This window comes from Zea mays, chromosome 2 (assembly GCF_902167145.1).
Source record: "Zea mays cultivar B73 chromosome 2, Zm-B73-REFERENCE-NAM-5.0, whole genome shotgun sequence".
NCBI lineage: Eukaryota > Viridiplantae > Streptophyta > Magnoliopsida > Poales > Poaceae > Zea > Zea mays.
In genome coordinates, this window is record NC_050097.1 from 234,394,809 (window position 1) to 234,407,909 (window position 13,101).

The 13,101-nt window shown below is 44.2% G+C and overlaps 2 protein-coding genes across 2 annotated transcripts; both read right to left on the minus strand.

Annotated features, from left to right (window-relative positions):
• Window positions 1–2,948: 2,948 nt before the first annotated feature.
• On the minus strand, window positions 2,949–3,964 carry LOC118476438 (probable histone H2A variant 3). Its single transcript, XM_035965579.1, has 2 exons — window positions 3,828–3,964; window positions 2,949–3,408 (listed from the first exon to the last, which is right to left on the minus strand). Exons 1-2 carry the CDS (start codon window positions 3,933–3,935, stop codon window positions 3,118–3,120), a joined length of 399 nt encoding a protein of 132 aa, XP_035821472.1. The 5' UTR covers window positions 3,936–3,964; the 3' UTR covers window positions 2,949–3,117.
• A 1,459-nt stretch (window positions 3,965–5,423) lies between these two features.
• Window positions 5,424–12,490, minus strand: LOC118476265 (uncharacterized). Its single transcript, XM_035965100.1, has 5 exons — window positions 12,337–12,490; window positions 11,564–12,041; window positions 6,315–11,140; window positions 6,111–6,215; window positions 5,424–5,951 (listed from the first exon to the last, which is right to left on the minus strand). The coding sequence occupies exons 1-3, from the start codon at window positions 12,400–12,402 to the stop codon at window positions 6,729–6,731; spliced, it is 4,956 nt and encodes a 1,651-aa protein (XP_035820993.1). The 5' UTR covers window positions 12,403–12,490; the 3' UTR covers window positions 5,424–5,951; window positions 6,111–6,215; window positions 6,315–6,728.
• Between the last annotated feature and the right edge of the window lie 611 nt (window positions 12,491–13,101).

The window sequence follows — 13,101 nt, forward strand, 5'->3', positions numbered from 1 at the left end:
GCTCAACAATGTATTACTTAACATATGTCATATAAAAGTTATATTAGGGAAAACATAAGAACAAGACATAAGAACAAGACATAAGAACATGAACATAAGAACAAGACATAAGAATCTATCCTCGACATACATAAGAACATTGTATTTCTTTAACAGGAAAATGCAGTTGTTCAACTCAAATCAGATTTCAGTTGTCATTGAGTTTTGGCAAAAAAACAGATTTCAGTGCCTAACCATATTGTAACTAACCAATTTTCTGTACATATTGCAGCAATTTTCTAACCAAACTGGTATGGGTTTTATATCATTAACAAATCAAGCAAAATAAATAAGTACTAATGAGCATATGAAGAATAAGCAAAATAAATTTGAGTTACTAAATTTAAATTCGGGAATAAGCTGGAATAAGCAAGCAAGAGGGGATGCAGAGGTTTAGTAAGGCTAACCAAGGGTTGTGCAGAGCCGCAACACCTCCAAGTTCGCTGTTGGCGTTGCCGTCGCAGTGAAGAATAACCTTGCACCAACCACATGAATAGATAAATTTGAGTTAATCCAAGCATGAAGAAGCAAATTGTTTGAGCTTCATGGATTGGAACTAAAACTGGATGCACAGTTACTGATGCAGAAGTTTGTTCTTGGATTTAAATGAATTACACACATAGCACAGTTTCAGATCAATGGAATATAAAACATGGTTGTTTGGCTACTTGCCACAAATAACTGATTCATAAACAGAATAAGTTGAAAATGGAGCATCATCAGCTTGTTATCTTGGATTTAAATGAATTTCACACATAGCACAATTTCAGAACAATTTCAAGCATATGTTGGTTTGAGCTCTACCTATAGGCACACACCACCTGTTTTCTTAGCTAAATGTGTGTGTGGTGCATGCAGAAGGTTATTTGGTCTACGTGTAGAGTGATTTGAGTGAACTACACTTCTAACATCAGGGCCTGTACTTGTTGGGATCGTAGGTAACAATGATCCTGGTTTGCAAGAACACGTAGTCCAAGCATGTATGTAACTGCAAAACCAAGGCCCTAAAGCATCTAATAATACCATCCTCAACTGGCCCTGAATCAACTTCATAAAATTGTGCTTATGGGACGAAAATGGGCAGCAAGCAATTTACGATTTCTGTTTTCATTCCGGCATTGGTTCCATTAATAGTAGAAAACTCAATACGTAATTTTCTCTCATATATGGTCCACAAAGTGATGAATGACAAATCAATAGGTTTCAATTGGCACTTTCTGTGGCAATGATAGGGAGCAATATCACACGCGTGCGCAGCTGTGAGCGTGAAGGATTATGAAATCAGTGCAAAATTAAAGGCATGGAAATAAGTTGAGTTTGAATGAATCAATTGGCTAGAATACACATGCACACGAATCAGGACTTTCAGTGTACAGATGAAGGCAAATGTTCTGTGTATTCTAGCCAACAGTACAAAATGATCTAGGACCTAATAGTACAAAATTACGAATTGAATTAGACTTTCAGTGTACAGATGAAGGTATAGTAGTACAGACTTTCAGTGTACAGACTTTCAGTGTGCATGTGTATTCTAGCCAACTAACTCAACTAAGTCAACCTTTCAGGCATAGAGATGAAGGCATAGAATTGAATTAGACTTTCAGTGTACAGACTTTCAGTGTACCCATGTCAACCTGCCTAACTCAACTAAGTCAATTGCTTGCTGAGATTGATTTGTTGTTCTGATAGAGTTGTGTAGGAGTTAGTCACAAGACAATCTCTACTACTATTATGTAAAATTGTGCTCGAGGTTTGTGATAATATATATCTTTCTTGGCCCTGAATCACACAGAAAATGGGCAGAAAGATATCACAATCCTCGAGAGTGACTAAGAATCCTCGAGAGTGACTAAGAAAATGGACAGAAAATTGTGTATAAGAGTGACTAATAACAGTAATTACAGAAGAATGCAGGGCGTGGCGGAAATTCCCATACCAGAGGAGTAGCGGGAAGGAGAGGAACTCCAGTCTGGGCGTCACTTGTTGCGCCGACCAGTGCCTTGTTGCGCCGACCAGTACCCACCAACAGCTCGCGATCCTTGTTGCGCTTGATTCACTCCCAGAACTTACAAACACGAGGAGGATTTGGCACAAGGAGAGGAACTCCAGTTCACCTCGCGTTTATAAGCGTGTATGGAGGATGGGTAGGGGGTTTCTCGATGGTAGGGGATCCCGTTCACCTCGCGGCGTAAGGAAGGGAGACGCCGAAGATTGAATGGCGGATTTGGCGCGGACTCCATCTTCGGCACCGTGTATGGAAGGGAGGCGGCGATGGATGAGATTGAAGAGCGTTCCCCTCTCGGTGCCGAAGATTCTCCCCCACGAATTTGGCGCGGATTTGGCTCGGATTTGGCGGCTGCGGGATGCACGCTCGGCCTCGCGAGGATGGAAGGAGCGCCTGTGGGATCCGCGAGGATGGAAGGAGCACGGCGGGTGCCATCGACGGCAAATGTTGCGGGCGCGAGGAGGAGGAAGCCGCGTGGCGCGGATTTGGCTCGGATTTAGCGGCCGCGGGATGCACGCTCGGCCTCGCGAGGATGGAAGGAGCGCCTGTGGGATCCGCGAGGATGGAAGGAGCACGACGGCTGCCATCAGCGGCAAATGCTGCGGGCGCGGGTAGGAGGAAGCAGGCGGATCGCGCGCGGCGTATGCGGGTTTGGCAGAACGTGCACCATGCATGTGTTGGACGCCTACACTACCAACATAATTAGTAGTAGAGATAAAACAAAACACTCTTAGTGGGGTTTCACACAGTTTCCAAGACATTGGAAACGAGTTAATAAGGTTTCATCCCATAAAACTTCATGAAACTCTTCCTTCTTAAATGATGTGACATGTCATCCAAATAGCTGATGTGGCAGGGTAATTAATACATGAAACACCTCGTAAAACCTCTATTGTGAATAGCCTGATAGATGGAATGTTTATTAGCTGATGGATGAAAAGAACAACCATCCAGTAGTAACTAAGGGAGCATGAAGCGGCGAGTGCCCGCCTCTATTTTTAAGCCACCCACAAGAGGTTCATGGTACTTGGTTCTCAGGTTTTTTTCTCATACTGCTTGCTCCTTCGTCATTCCTAGGCAGCCTTGTCGATGAGCTCCCTGTGGATGTGGGGGATGACGCCGCCGCCGGCGATGGTGGCCTTGATCAGGGTGTCCAGCTCCTCGTCCCCGCGGACCGCTAGCTGGAGGTGCCGCGGGGTGATGCGCTTCACCTTGAGGTCCCTGCACGTGTTCCCGGCCAGCTCCATGATCTCCGCCGTCAGGTACTCTAGGACGGCCGCTGCGTACACGGCCGCTGTCGCCCCCACCCGCTCGTCGACCTGTGCGCTATCCTTCAGGTGGCGGTGGATGCGTCCCACAGGGAACTGCATGGAATTCATCCACAATATCAGCACGATTATAATCAGCTTTAATTCACATGACAAACAACAGACATGGATTTTATATTTGGAACCAATATATATATAATATAACACTTCTGTAGCATATAATCTGAATTCTGAATGGAACACTGAATAAGCTCATGCACCAAATAAACCAGCAGATATACATGATCAAACAAGCAAACCAGCAAATAAACATCGCACAGAAAGCAACGAACACGGCAGGCCGCGCCAACAACCCACACCCCGTATGCTAAAGAACGCACAGAAAGCAGCACGCGCGCGTACGTCACGCCCAAGAACGAAACGAGCCCTCGTCGCGACAGGGAAGGGGGGGACGAAGCGGAGCTACGAGCGAAACAAGAACAAGCAAGCGGAGAAAGAGAGAGGGGGGCGGTGACATGGAGGCCGGCGCACGCGGAGCGGTTGACCGGTGACTTCTTGTCCTTGTCCATGCCAGCCGCTATCTTCGCGGCGACCAGCGACTTCCCTCCTCCCTTCCCGGCCATGCTCCTCCTCCTCCTCGCCGCTGCCGCGAACGCGCCTGGAAAACGACACGAAAACCCGGTTTTGGTGTGCATACTGAGGAACTAAGTAGGGTCGTGGTCTGCATCACATTATTTATTTGCATTTTTGTCACACCCGGTTTTGGGGCAAAACCGAATACATAGCATATGTGTGCCATGATCTATTTTTTATATATATATGATAACGTCACAAGTGTAATATATCAAAAGATAAAGGGAGTAGAGTAACTTTATTACATCATCCAGATCAAAGTATCTTAACAAGTATAATTATCAAAGTACGGCGGAATTAAACATGGACACTCTTCCACAGAAATGTGACTGGCGCATCGTTAGACTTAGTACTCGTCGATATCATCTGCAATGTCTTCATCATCACCCTCTGATCAAAATATTAGCAAGGGGTGAGCTCACATATGGTTGAGGCTCAGCAAGTGGGAGGAATAATGCAAAGTCAACAAGGTAGGCTAAGGATAAGCGGTAAGTATTTTAGTAGGTCAATATTTTATTAACAACGCCTGACTTACTAGCCTGACTTACTAGTTGTAAGTGTATCCCAAAATTCCCAATTAAATATAAGTACATGATTATATCAAAAACACCTAAGTGAAACCATTTAAGCAAACCATCTGTGAATCATCGGATAACTAGTAAAAAAATAAAGCACCTAAGTGACATATAACTAGTAAAAAAAATAAAGAACATTGATTAGTCAAACACAGGTCATAAGGTCTATAGTATTGTGCCTTAACTACTACAGTTTCGTGTTTCTTTATGTTTAATTTATAGAGGGTAGTTATTATTAATATATATACTAATAATTTTGAATGGCTGAAGGCTATAAAATAATTATTTTTGTTCGCTCTCTTTCACTAGGTTAGTTTCGTGTTTCTTTATGTTTAATTTATAGAGGGTAGTTATTATTAATATATATACTAATAATTTTGAATGGCTGAAGGCTATAAAATAATTATTTTTGTTCGCTCTCTTTCACTAGGTTTTTTTGAATGGCTGACCCATTAAAACGACTAGTCTCTCAGTAATTCTAATAAATAATGCCGGTACCTCGAAACTAGGGTACCCTCTCCTACTGTGTCAAGGTAGATACTGTGTAATTACCTATAGTTGTGTACTGAGCAGCGCCGTGGTCTGCATCACTTTAGGGGGTGTTTGGGAACAAAGTTTTTCTACAGTTTTGGAAGAATACTGCAGTATTCTCAAATACTGCAGTATTATATACATAATGGTGTTTGGCAAGCTGGGTAAAATCTCTGTTTTCAAAACTGAAGTATTGCAAATACTATAGTTGTTTTAAGGCATTCTAAACTTAGCTCTGGACCTCAGTTTTCAAAATTGCGGTATTATAAACTACGGTATTGTCATAACTAAAGTATAGTATAGTATTTCAAAAACTGTAGTTTTCAAAAACTTTGTTCCCAAACAGGGCCTTATTTATTTGCATTTTGCATCCACGTAATAAGCACTTGACATTCAGGATTCTAACTCATCCTACAATAATATATGGAACACTCACACCTTGCAACTCATCTACACAAGGTTCATTCTACATGAACAAGGCAGCAGGCTGCCTCACAAGTCACAACTTTTAGATTTCTGAATCACAGATACTACTAGCTGCTACTAATGCAGCAACTTGAACGGGTTACATTTCCACAATCCTACAAATACAAGAATGGCGACGAAGATAAGAGCCAAAAAGAGCAACCGCACAACTGAACCGACCAATACGTGCACAGGCTCTGCTTGCCTTCTCTTTGTTCTCCCTTGGAGATGGTGGTGGTCTGACCACAATGCTCTGCTTCCATTTCGTCTAATCTCATCTAATCCACATGTATTAAGATGAGAACGAACAGGCCCTTAAATGGAGGCAGGCAGGCACTCACCGCTTCTTGTCACTCATGTCCGCTCGCTTGCGCAGGCATGATATTTTACCCAGAGACTACTGATTGTTCTTTCATCCATCAGCTGATCCCAGATCTGTGGCATCAGTATTTCAGTGTTGTGAATCGGCCGGTGCATGAACTTAATCATTAATGCATATACTTATATGCTAACTGAACATGAATGAAAGTTATATGTTTCAAGTGCACGTGCATAGTACAGTAGATAGAAATGGCAGGTTTGTTTAAAACTTACATTTGCAGGTTTGAACAGCAATATACTAGTACTACCCAGCAGCAGGGTATCCACTTTGCCCTTACAAGCCACAGCATTAGGCCAGACTGCCTTTGGTTGCAATCACTAATGAGGAAGAACGTTATCTATTTGTTAATGTAAACAGCTAAGGGTGTCCCTTCTCAAAGACAAGATGAGCAAACTAGACATGTAGATGAACATTACCTTGCTGGTCATGACGAACTGGGCGGCTCAGCCAGGGCCCAAAACAGGATTCAGCATGCTACATTATTCTCCCAGCAGTTATAACGTCATTCCTCATAAATGCAACATCGGCTGTGTTAACAGACATGATAAAACATGCTACAAGAGAGAATCAACATCAGTTGTGTACGGAGAGCACATAGCTACATCAGCACCGGAACGAATATGCTTCGAAAAACATAAAACGCTCTGCATATATTGGATCAAAAGTAAATGAACATCTGCATATCAAGCAGGTCAAATGAGAAGAAAATCTTCCGAGAAACATGAACTGATGAACATGAAGTAAACCAATGGTTTTAGTTAAGATCATATACTAGTTTAACTGTGACAGGTGCGTGCAAGGACTGATTCCAAAAAAAATCAACATATCAATCACGGACTGGCCTCTGCAAGAAAATGATACTTTGCAGGGAGAAATCTTATTTGTTCCCTACAAGTTCCTTTGCTTGAGAAGAGATCGACCAGCAACATTGCGGTTAAATGTTCAAGTGAGAAATTCCTCTCGTCAATCTTGGACAGGTAAGCTCCAGCCCTGACTATTTCATTTTTCTTTAGTAATTCCCTGACTACATGATTCAGCAATCGAGAATCGGGCTCACAGCCAGCATTCTGCATGGATGAAAACATATCTTCTGCCTCTTCCACCAATCCTTCTTTTATAAGATTTGTGATCATTATACTGTAAGTCACAGCACAAGGCACCAGCCCACTTCTCGAGATAGAAGCAAACAGATCCTTAGCTTCTTCAACTCTCCTGGTTTGAAACATTCCAGCTATCATGGTATTGAGAGTTATGATATCGATCTTTACATTCATTGCACGTAATTCTTTGAAAAGAAAGATTGCTTCATCAAAGCATCTATTTTTAAAAAGTCCACGAAGTACTATGCTGTATGTACATTTGTTCATAGCGATACCACTTTCTGTCATTTCATGGAATTTCACCTTTGCAGGAACTGTTCTCCCGGCCTCAAATAACCCATCAATTATGATGTTGTATAAAATAGTTGAAGGCTTTATTCCCTTTTGCAGCATTTCTCTGAAAAGACTCAATCCTTCATCAATCCTTCCAATTTTACAATAGCCATTAACAAGTGTACCATACCCTACAACATTTGGTTCAATGCCAGCTGACACCATAGCATCAAATACTCTTAATGCTTTCTCCATCTTGCCAACAAGACAGTACCCATCCATCAGCATATTATACACCACAGCATCAGGATGCAGACCAACATTTACAGTTAAGTCAAATATATTTTGTGCGTCCATTACCCTTCCCAGTTTGCAAAGGTTGTTAATTATCGAACCGAAGAAAACAATATCAAGACGCATGCCATTATTCATTATTTCCGAAATCAATTCCTTGGCTTTCAGTAAACTACCATGAGTACAAAAACCTTGAATCAGGCAATGGTATGCATATTTATCAGGTACTACTCCTTGATCAATCATCTGATTAAATTTTTCCATAGCATCATCCATCTTACCGATTCTGCAGAGGGCAGCAATCACTGTCATATAGGTCACCACATGAGGTTTCACTCCATGGTCTCTCATTTCATTGAAGATGATCATAGCCTTATCTAGCATTCCACAGTTTGCATATGCCTTGATCAGCACATTAAAAGTATAAATGTCAGGTGCAATACCGTCACCTAGCATCAAATCGAAGAGATCTGTCATATCAACTAGACATCCTTTAGTAGCGTACCCGTTGAGCATAATTGTGTACGAGAAAACATCAGGATTTTGGCCCTTCATTGCCATTGTGTCAAAAACATCTCTAGCTTCCTTGATTTTTCCATACTTGCAAAGGGAACCCATCAACGTGTTCAAAGCAACAACATCTGGTAAGATGCTCTGTCTTCTCATTTCTTTAAATACCCTAACTGCCTCCTTCCACTGTCCTGTGGAGGAGTATCCATATATCAAGTTATTATATGTCCAGTTATCTGGCAGAACACCTTTATTGACCATTTGTCGAAGGAAAGCCTCTGCCTTGTCCATTGCTCTTGCCTTACACAGGGCATGGACCACAGAGCTATAAGTCACTAAATCAGGTGGAATGCCCCGCTGTACCATTTCTTTGAATAGATCACATGCTTTATTAACATCACCCTCCTTAAAAAAGCCGTCGATTACTGTATTGTAGGCAACCACGTCGGGCGAGCAGACAGTTCCCCCTTCAGCCATCATCCGTAGCAAATTATCTGCCTGGCCACTCTTTCCTTGGTTGCAGAGGCTCTTCAGAAGTATGTTGTACGAGAAAACATCGGGCACACAGCCCAACTCAGGCGTTCTGTGGAGAAGGATGTCCAAAGCCTCGTCTGTCCGCTTCGCTTCACAAAAGCCCTTGAGAAGGTGGCTAGCGATGATGGCATCGACGCGCAAGCCTGTCCTGAGGAGCTGGCCGAAGAAGGCCAGCGCTAGCTCTGGGCGGTGCGCGCGGGTGCAGCAGTCCATGAGGATGGCGTAGGTGTAGGATGTGGGGGACAGCACCCGCGGTCCTTGAGCCCGAGACGCCGCGCGGTTGAAGAGCGCGACGGCGAGGGCAGGGCCACTCCCGCAGGCGGCGGAGGACGGCGCACGCGCGAGCGCCGCGAGGAAGCCGTTCAGATCTCGATCGAGAACGGGCGTGCCTCGACGCTGCAACTCGTCGAGCAGGTCGTGTGCCTCCTGTTGTAACACAGCTCCAATTCCAACTCCGCTTGCATCAGTTTCAATAACAAACTCTTTGGTAAAATTCGGTATAGCCAAAACTGGAGCATGAATGAGGGCCTCTTTCAGTGCATCAAAAGCCTGTTGGGTACTACTAGTCCACACAAAGAGTTGATCCTTTTTCAACAGGTTAGTCAAAGGTTTGCAGATTATACCGAAACCAGCCACAAATCTTCGATAATACCCAGCAATTCCCAAAAAACTACGGATCTCCTTGACACTAGAAGGTATAGGCCAATCTTTAATCACTGCTACCTTGCTGGGATCAGTTGCTATTCCATTAGCACTGATCATATGTCCCAAAAACTCCAGTTTATCTTGGGCGAACTTGCATTTTGACAATTTAAGCTTCAGCTGATTCTGCTGCAAAATACGGAACACCTGCTCCAGATGTTCAATATGTCTCTCCAATGTGTCACTATACACCAATATGTCATCAAGAAAAACCACAACACATTGCCTCAATAATGGACTCAAAATATGGTTCATAAAGTCTTGAAATGTGGCAGGAGCTCCTGTAAGTCCGAATGGCATCACCTTATACTCATAATGTCCATTATGGGTCTGAAATGCCGTTTTGAACTCCTCTCCCTCCTGAATTCGGATTTGGTGATAACCCGCTCTGTGGTCCAATTTGGTAAAGATAGCTGCCCCACTCAACTCATCAGTTATCTCATCAAAAACTGGCATAGGAAACTTGTTTTTCACCGTATAAGCATTTAACTTCCTGTAATCCACACATAATCTCCATTCACCATCTTTCTTCTTGACAAGCAGCACAGGTGATGAGAAAGGGCTTGAACTTTGTTGTATAATTCCATTACTCAGCATCTCCTTTATCTGTTTTTCAATTTCATCCTTCTGTTGTGGGGTGTATCTATAGGGTCGAAGCCTGAAAGGTGTGGCTCCTGGTAGCAGAGGTATGGAGTGGTCATACATTCTTTTTGGAGGCAATCCTTGTGGCGGCAGAAATAACTCCTGATAGTGCTCCAACAGTGTGGATATCTGCTCTGGTATTGCATCACCCTCCAATGCTTCTGTTGGTCTGAGCTCAAACATGTGTTCCACAGCCTCTTTACTTAACAGACCCCTCAACTGCTTGTCAGACAAAGGAATACAGGAATCTAGTTTTGGTTGAATTCCTTGCAGCTGCACTGTCTGCCCTTGATGACAGAATTCTAACTTCTTTTCTGCCCAGTACACAGACATGGGACTATAACCTTCCAGCCAATCCATTCCCAAAATAATATCATAGCCACTCAGGGGTAAGAATTTGAAATCTGTATGAAAAGTAATACCCCCACACAACCAAGGACACTGGGGTGCCCAGCAGTCACACCACAGTTTCCTACCATCAGCCACTTTAACTGGTAAAGGTTTAGGCAATTGCTGTACATTCTTGACATCTCCCATCAAATGCAGACTCATAAAACTAGCTGAACTTCCAGAATCCACCAGCACCAACATCTGTTTGTGGTGTATTGAAGCCCACAACCTGATAGTTTTGTTGGTTTCACTGCCACTCGCAGCAGCTATTGATACAGCTAACACCACCTCCTCATCCTCTGGTGCCACCTGACTCTCACTTCCATCGACTTCAATTTCTCCTACCGCCTGAGAGGTAATCGCCCACATTTCTTCCACAACATGTAATGGCACACTACTGGAACATGTATGATTTGGATTCCATCTTTCTCCGCACTTGAAACACAACCCCTTTGCTCTTCGATAAGCCTTGAGAGCAGCAAGTTTACTATCCTCAGCTCTGTAACTACTATTTGCTCTTCGCCTCTCATCACTTTGGGGTAATCCTCTATGGCTCACCACTGGAACTGAACTACCAGCCACTACGGAATTCTTTTGGTAACCTTTGGACATTCCCTGGTTCTCAATTCTCCTACCCTCTCTTCTACCTGTCCACACATCCTCATGTAATAAAGCTAGGGAACAAGCTGTATCGAGATTATTAGGTCTCTGCATGGCCACCACAGCCCTCACCTCATCCTTCAAGCCATCCACAAAGCGCGCTGTGATCATAGCCGACGTAAGTTGTCCTTCATGAGCTAGCAGTTGATGAAGTAACACATCAAACTGTTCAACATATTCACTTACAGACCCAGTCTGATAAATATGATAGAACTGCCTAATCAACAATCCATGTTGATCTCTTCCGAAACGGTTAATCAGGTTAGAGCAAAACTCCTCCCAACTCATATGCCTCAGGTGATGCTCCACAGACTGTAACCAAAATATTGCCGATCCTTCAAAATGCATCACGGCCATTCTGATCCACATCTCCCTGGCAACCAGATAGAACTCAAAATAGGTCTCACATCGAGTCTTCCACAGCTTCGGATTACTCCCATCAAAAACTGGAAAATCCATGTTGGGCACCAATGATCCTGACCCTTGTGACCACCCTCCAGGCGAATTTCTATCTACTGGATCATAACGAAAAGGAGTTTGGGACCAGGCTTGGTTCATACCTCCATAGTTGGTAAAATTTCGCCCTCCTTCCATGCCTGGACGCCGATTCGGATCGGGGCGTCGAAGCTGGTTTACTCCACTCGCAGAATCCACCATCGGAGGTTCAGATGATAGAGCTTCCACTTTACTGCCTCCACCAGTCTCGCCAAAACTGGTTGGCACTCCCACCGGCCTCTTCTCAAACTTCTCCACCTGGATTTGGATTCCCCGCATGGTGTCTGCAATCTCCTTCATCTTCGACTCGACCTCCGGCCTCCACTTCTGCAGATCTCCCTGCTCCGACATCACGCCCTTCACCACCGTCTCCATGTTCCCCAGAGCGCCCTGCATCAACTCCATCCGCCGATGAGTCTCCCTGTTTCCCTCTTCAATCTTCGCCAACAACTGCGCCAATGGATCCTCCGTCTTCGCCGGCGCCATCTCACTCGCCCTCGCCTGGAATCTCGTCCAATATTCGTGGTGGTGCTCCAGAGTCGGCTCCGATACCAAATGTTAGACAACAGCCGGTATTCTCCTGAACCCTGTATGCTTCGTGTTATTTCAGAGTTCAGAACAGAGTTCTCTCCAGGTTCGTCACCCTCTCCAGCCGCTTACAGGAGTATCTATATATCTCCACTCTCTTTCCCCTTTTACAAGACAAACATAATCTCTAGTTAACTACTCCACTCAGGTCCACTAATCCTGACATTAGGCCTAATCACTCTGTGGCTGCGTCTTCTGGGTCCCACCTCCACCGGCCCTGGTTCTCCTTTCTCCCGCTCAGTGCACGGACCGCCAGTGATGCTGACAATGCGGCGGCGGTGGAGACGGCGGAGGAGATGCGGGCACATGACGGCATTGCCGCGCTGGGGGTGGGGGGATTTTTTGGGCGTCCGGGTTCCTCCCTCCCTCGTCATTCAGTGGTTATTACTCAACACCCGACTACTGACGGGGATCATTATCCAATTCCTGTTATAGACCTAACAAGCAGTCAGCCATGTTTTTGGTGGTAGGGGTGAAAACTGGACGAGATTACCCGACCGGTACCGAATACGGGTACTTATAATACCCGGTTTTTCAGGTACCGGATACGGGTAATTATGTATACGGGTCGGATACGAATACTAACCGAATATACATCAGTCGGATACGGATATGATACAGGATGACCACTATCCGACAAATACCTGGGAAATACGGGTAGGATACAGATACCCGGTTAGCAGGTACCCAGCTTCAGTTCCAGCGTCCGTGGACCATTTCCAGTGCAAGCCACTAGCCCGCTAGGCGCGTTTCAATTTTCACTCCTGTCCTTCAAGCAGTCAAGCGGGTAGACTTTATTAGCTAAATTTTGACTAATCTAGATTGTTTGGATTAGCTCTAGATTTTAGCACCTTTCTATTAGCTATATTTGATGAAAAGGCCATAATCACTTCCTACTGAGTAGGGTGGCAAGATCTTATTGAAATCCTTTAAGCCAAATACACATGTAGACTTTCAGACACCAAAAGATATGGAAGAAACTGTAACATCTAGCTATCTATGAAAAGTTACAACA

What these genes read in the sequence shown, in the direction of transcription:
- LOC118476438 (XM_035965579.1), bottom strand. Translation starts at nt 3,935, where the DNA reads ATGGCCGGGAAGGGAGGAGGGAAGTCGCTGGTCGCCGCGAAGATAGCG. An exon ending in CCGCGTGCGCCGGCCTCCAT is followed by an intron (nt 3,409 to 3,827) that starts GTCACCGCCCCC and finishes AATTCCATGCAG; the next exon opens with TTCCCTGTGGGACGCATCCA.
- LOC118476265 (XM_035965100.1), bottom strand. Translation starts at nt 12,402, where the DNA reads ATGCCGTCATGTGCCCGCATCTCCTCCGCCGTCTCCACCGCCGCCGCA. An exon ending in CATTGTCAGCATCACTGGCG is followed by an intron (nt 12,042 to 12,336) that starts GTCCGTGCACTG and finishes TTGGTATCGGAG; the next exon opens with CCGACTCTGGAGCACCACCA. An exon ending in AAATTTTACCAACTATGGAG is followed by an intron (nt 11,141 to 11,563) that starts GTATGAACCAAG and finishes ATCAACTGCTAG; the next exon opens with CTCATGAAGGACAACTTACG.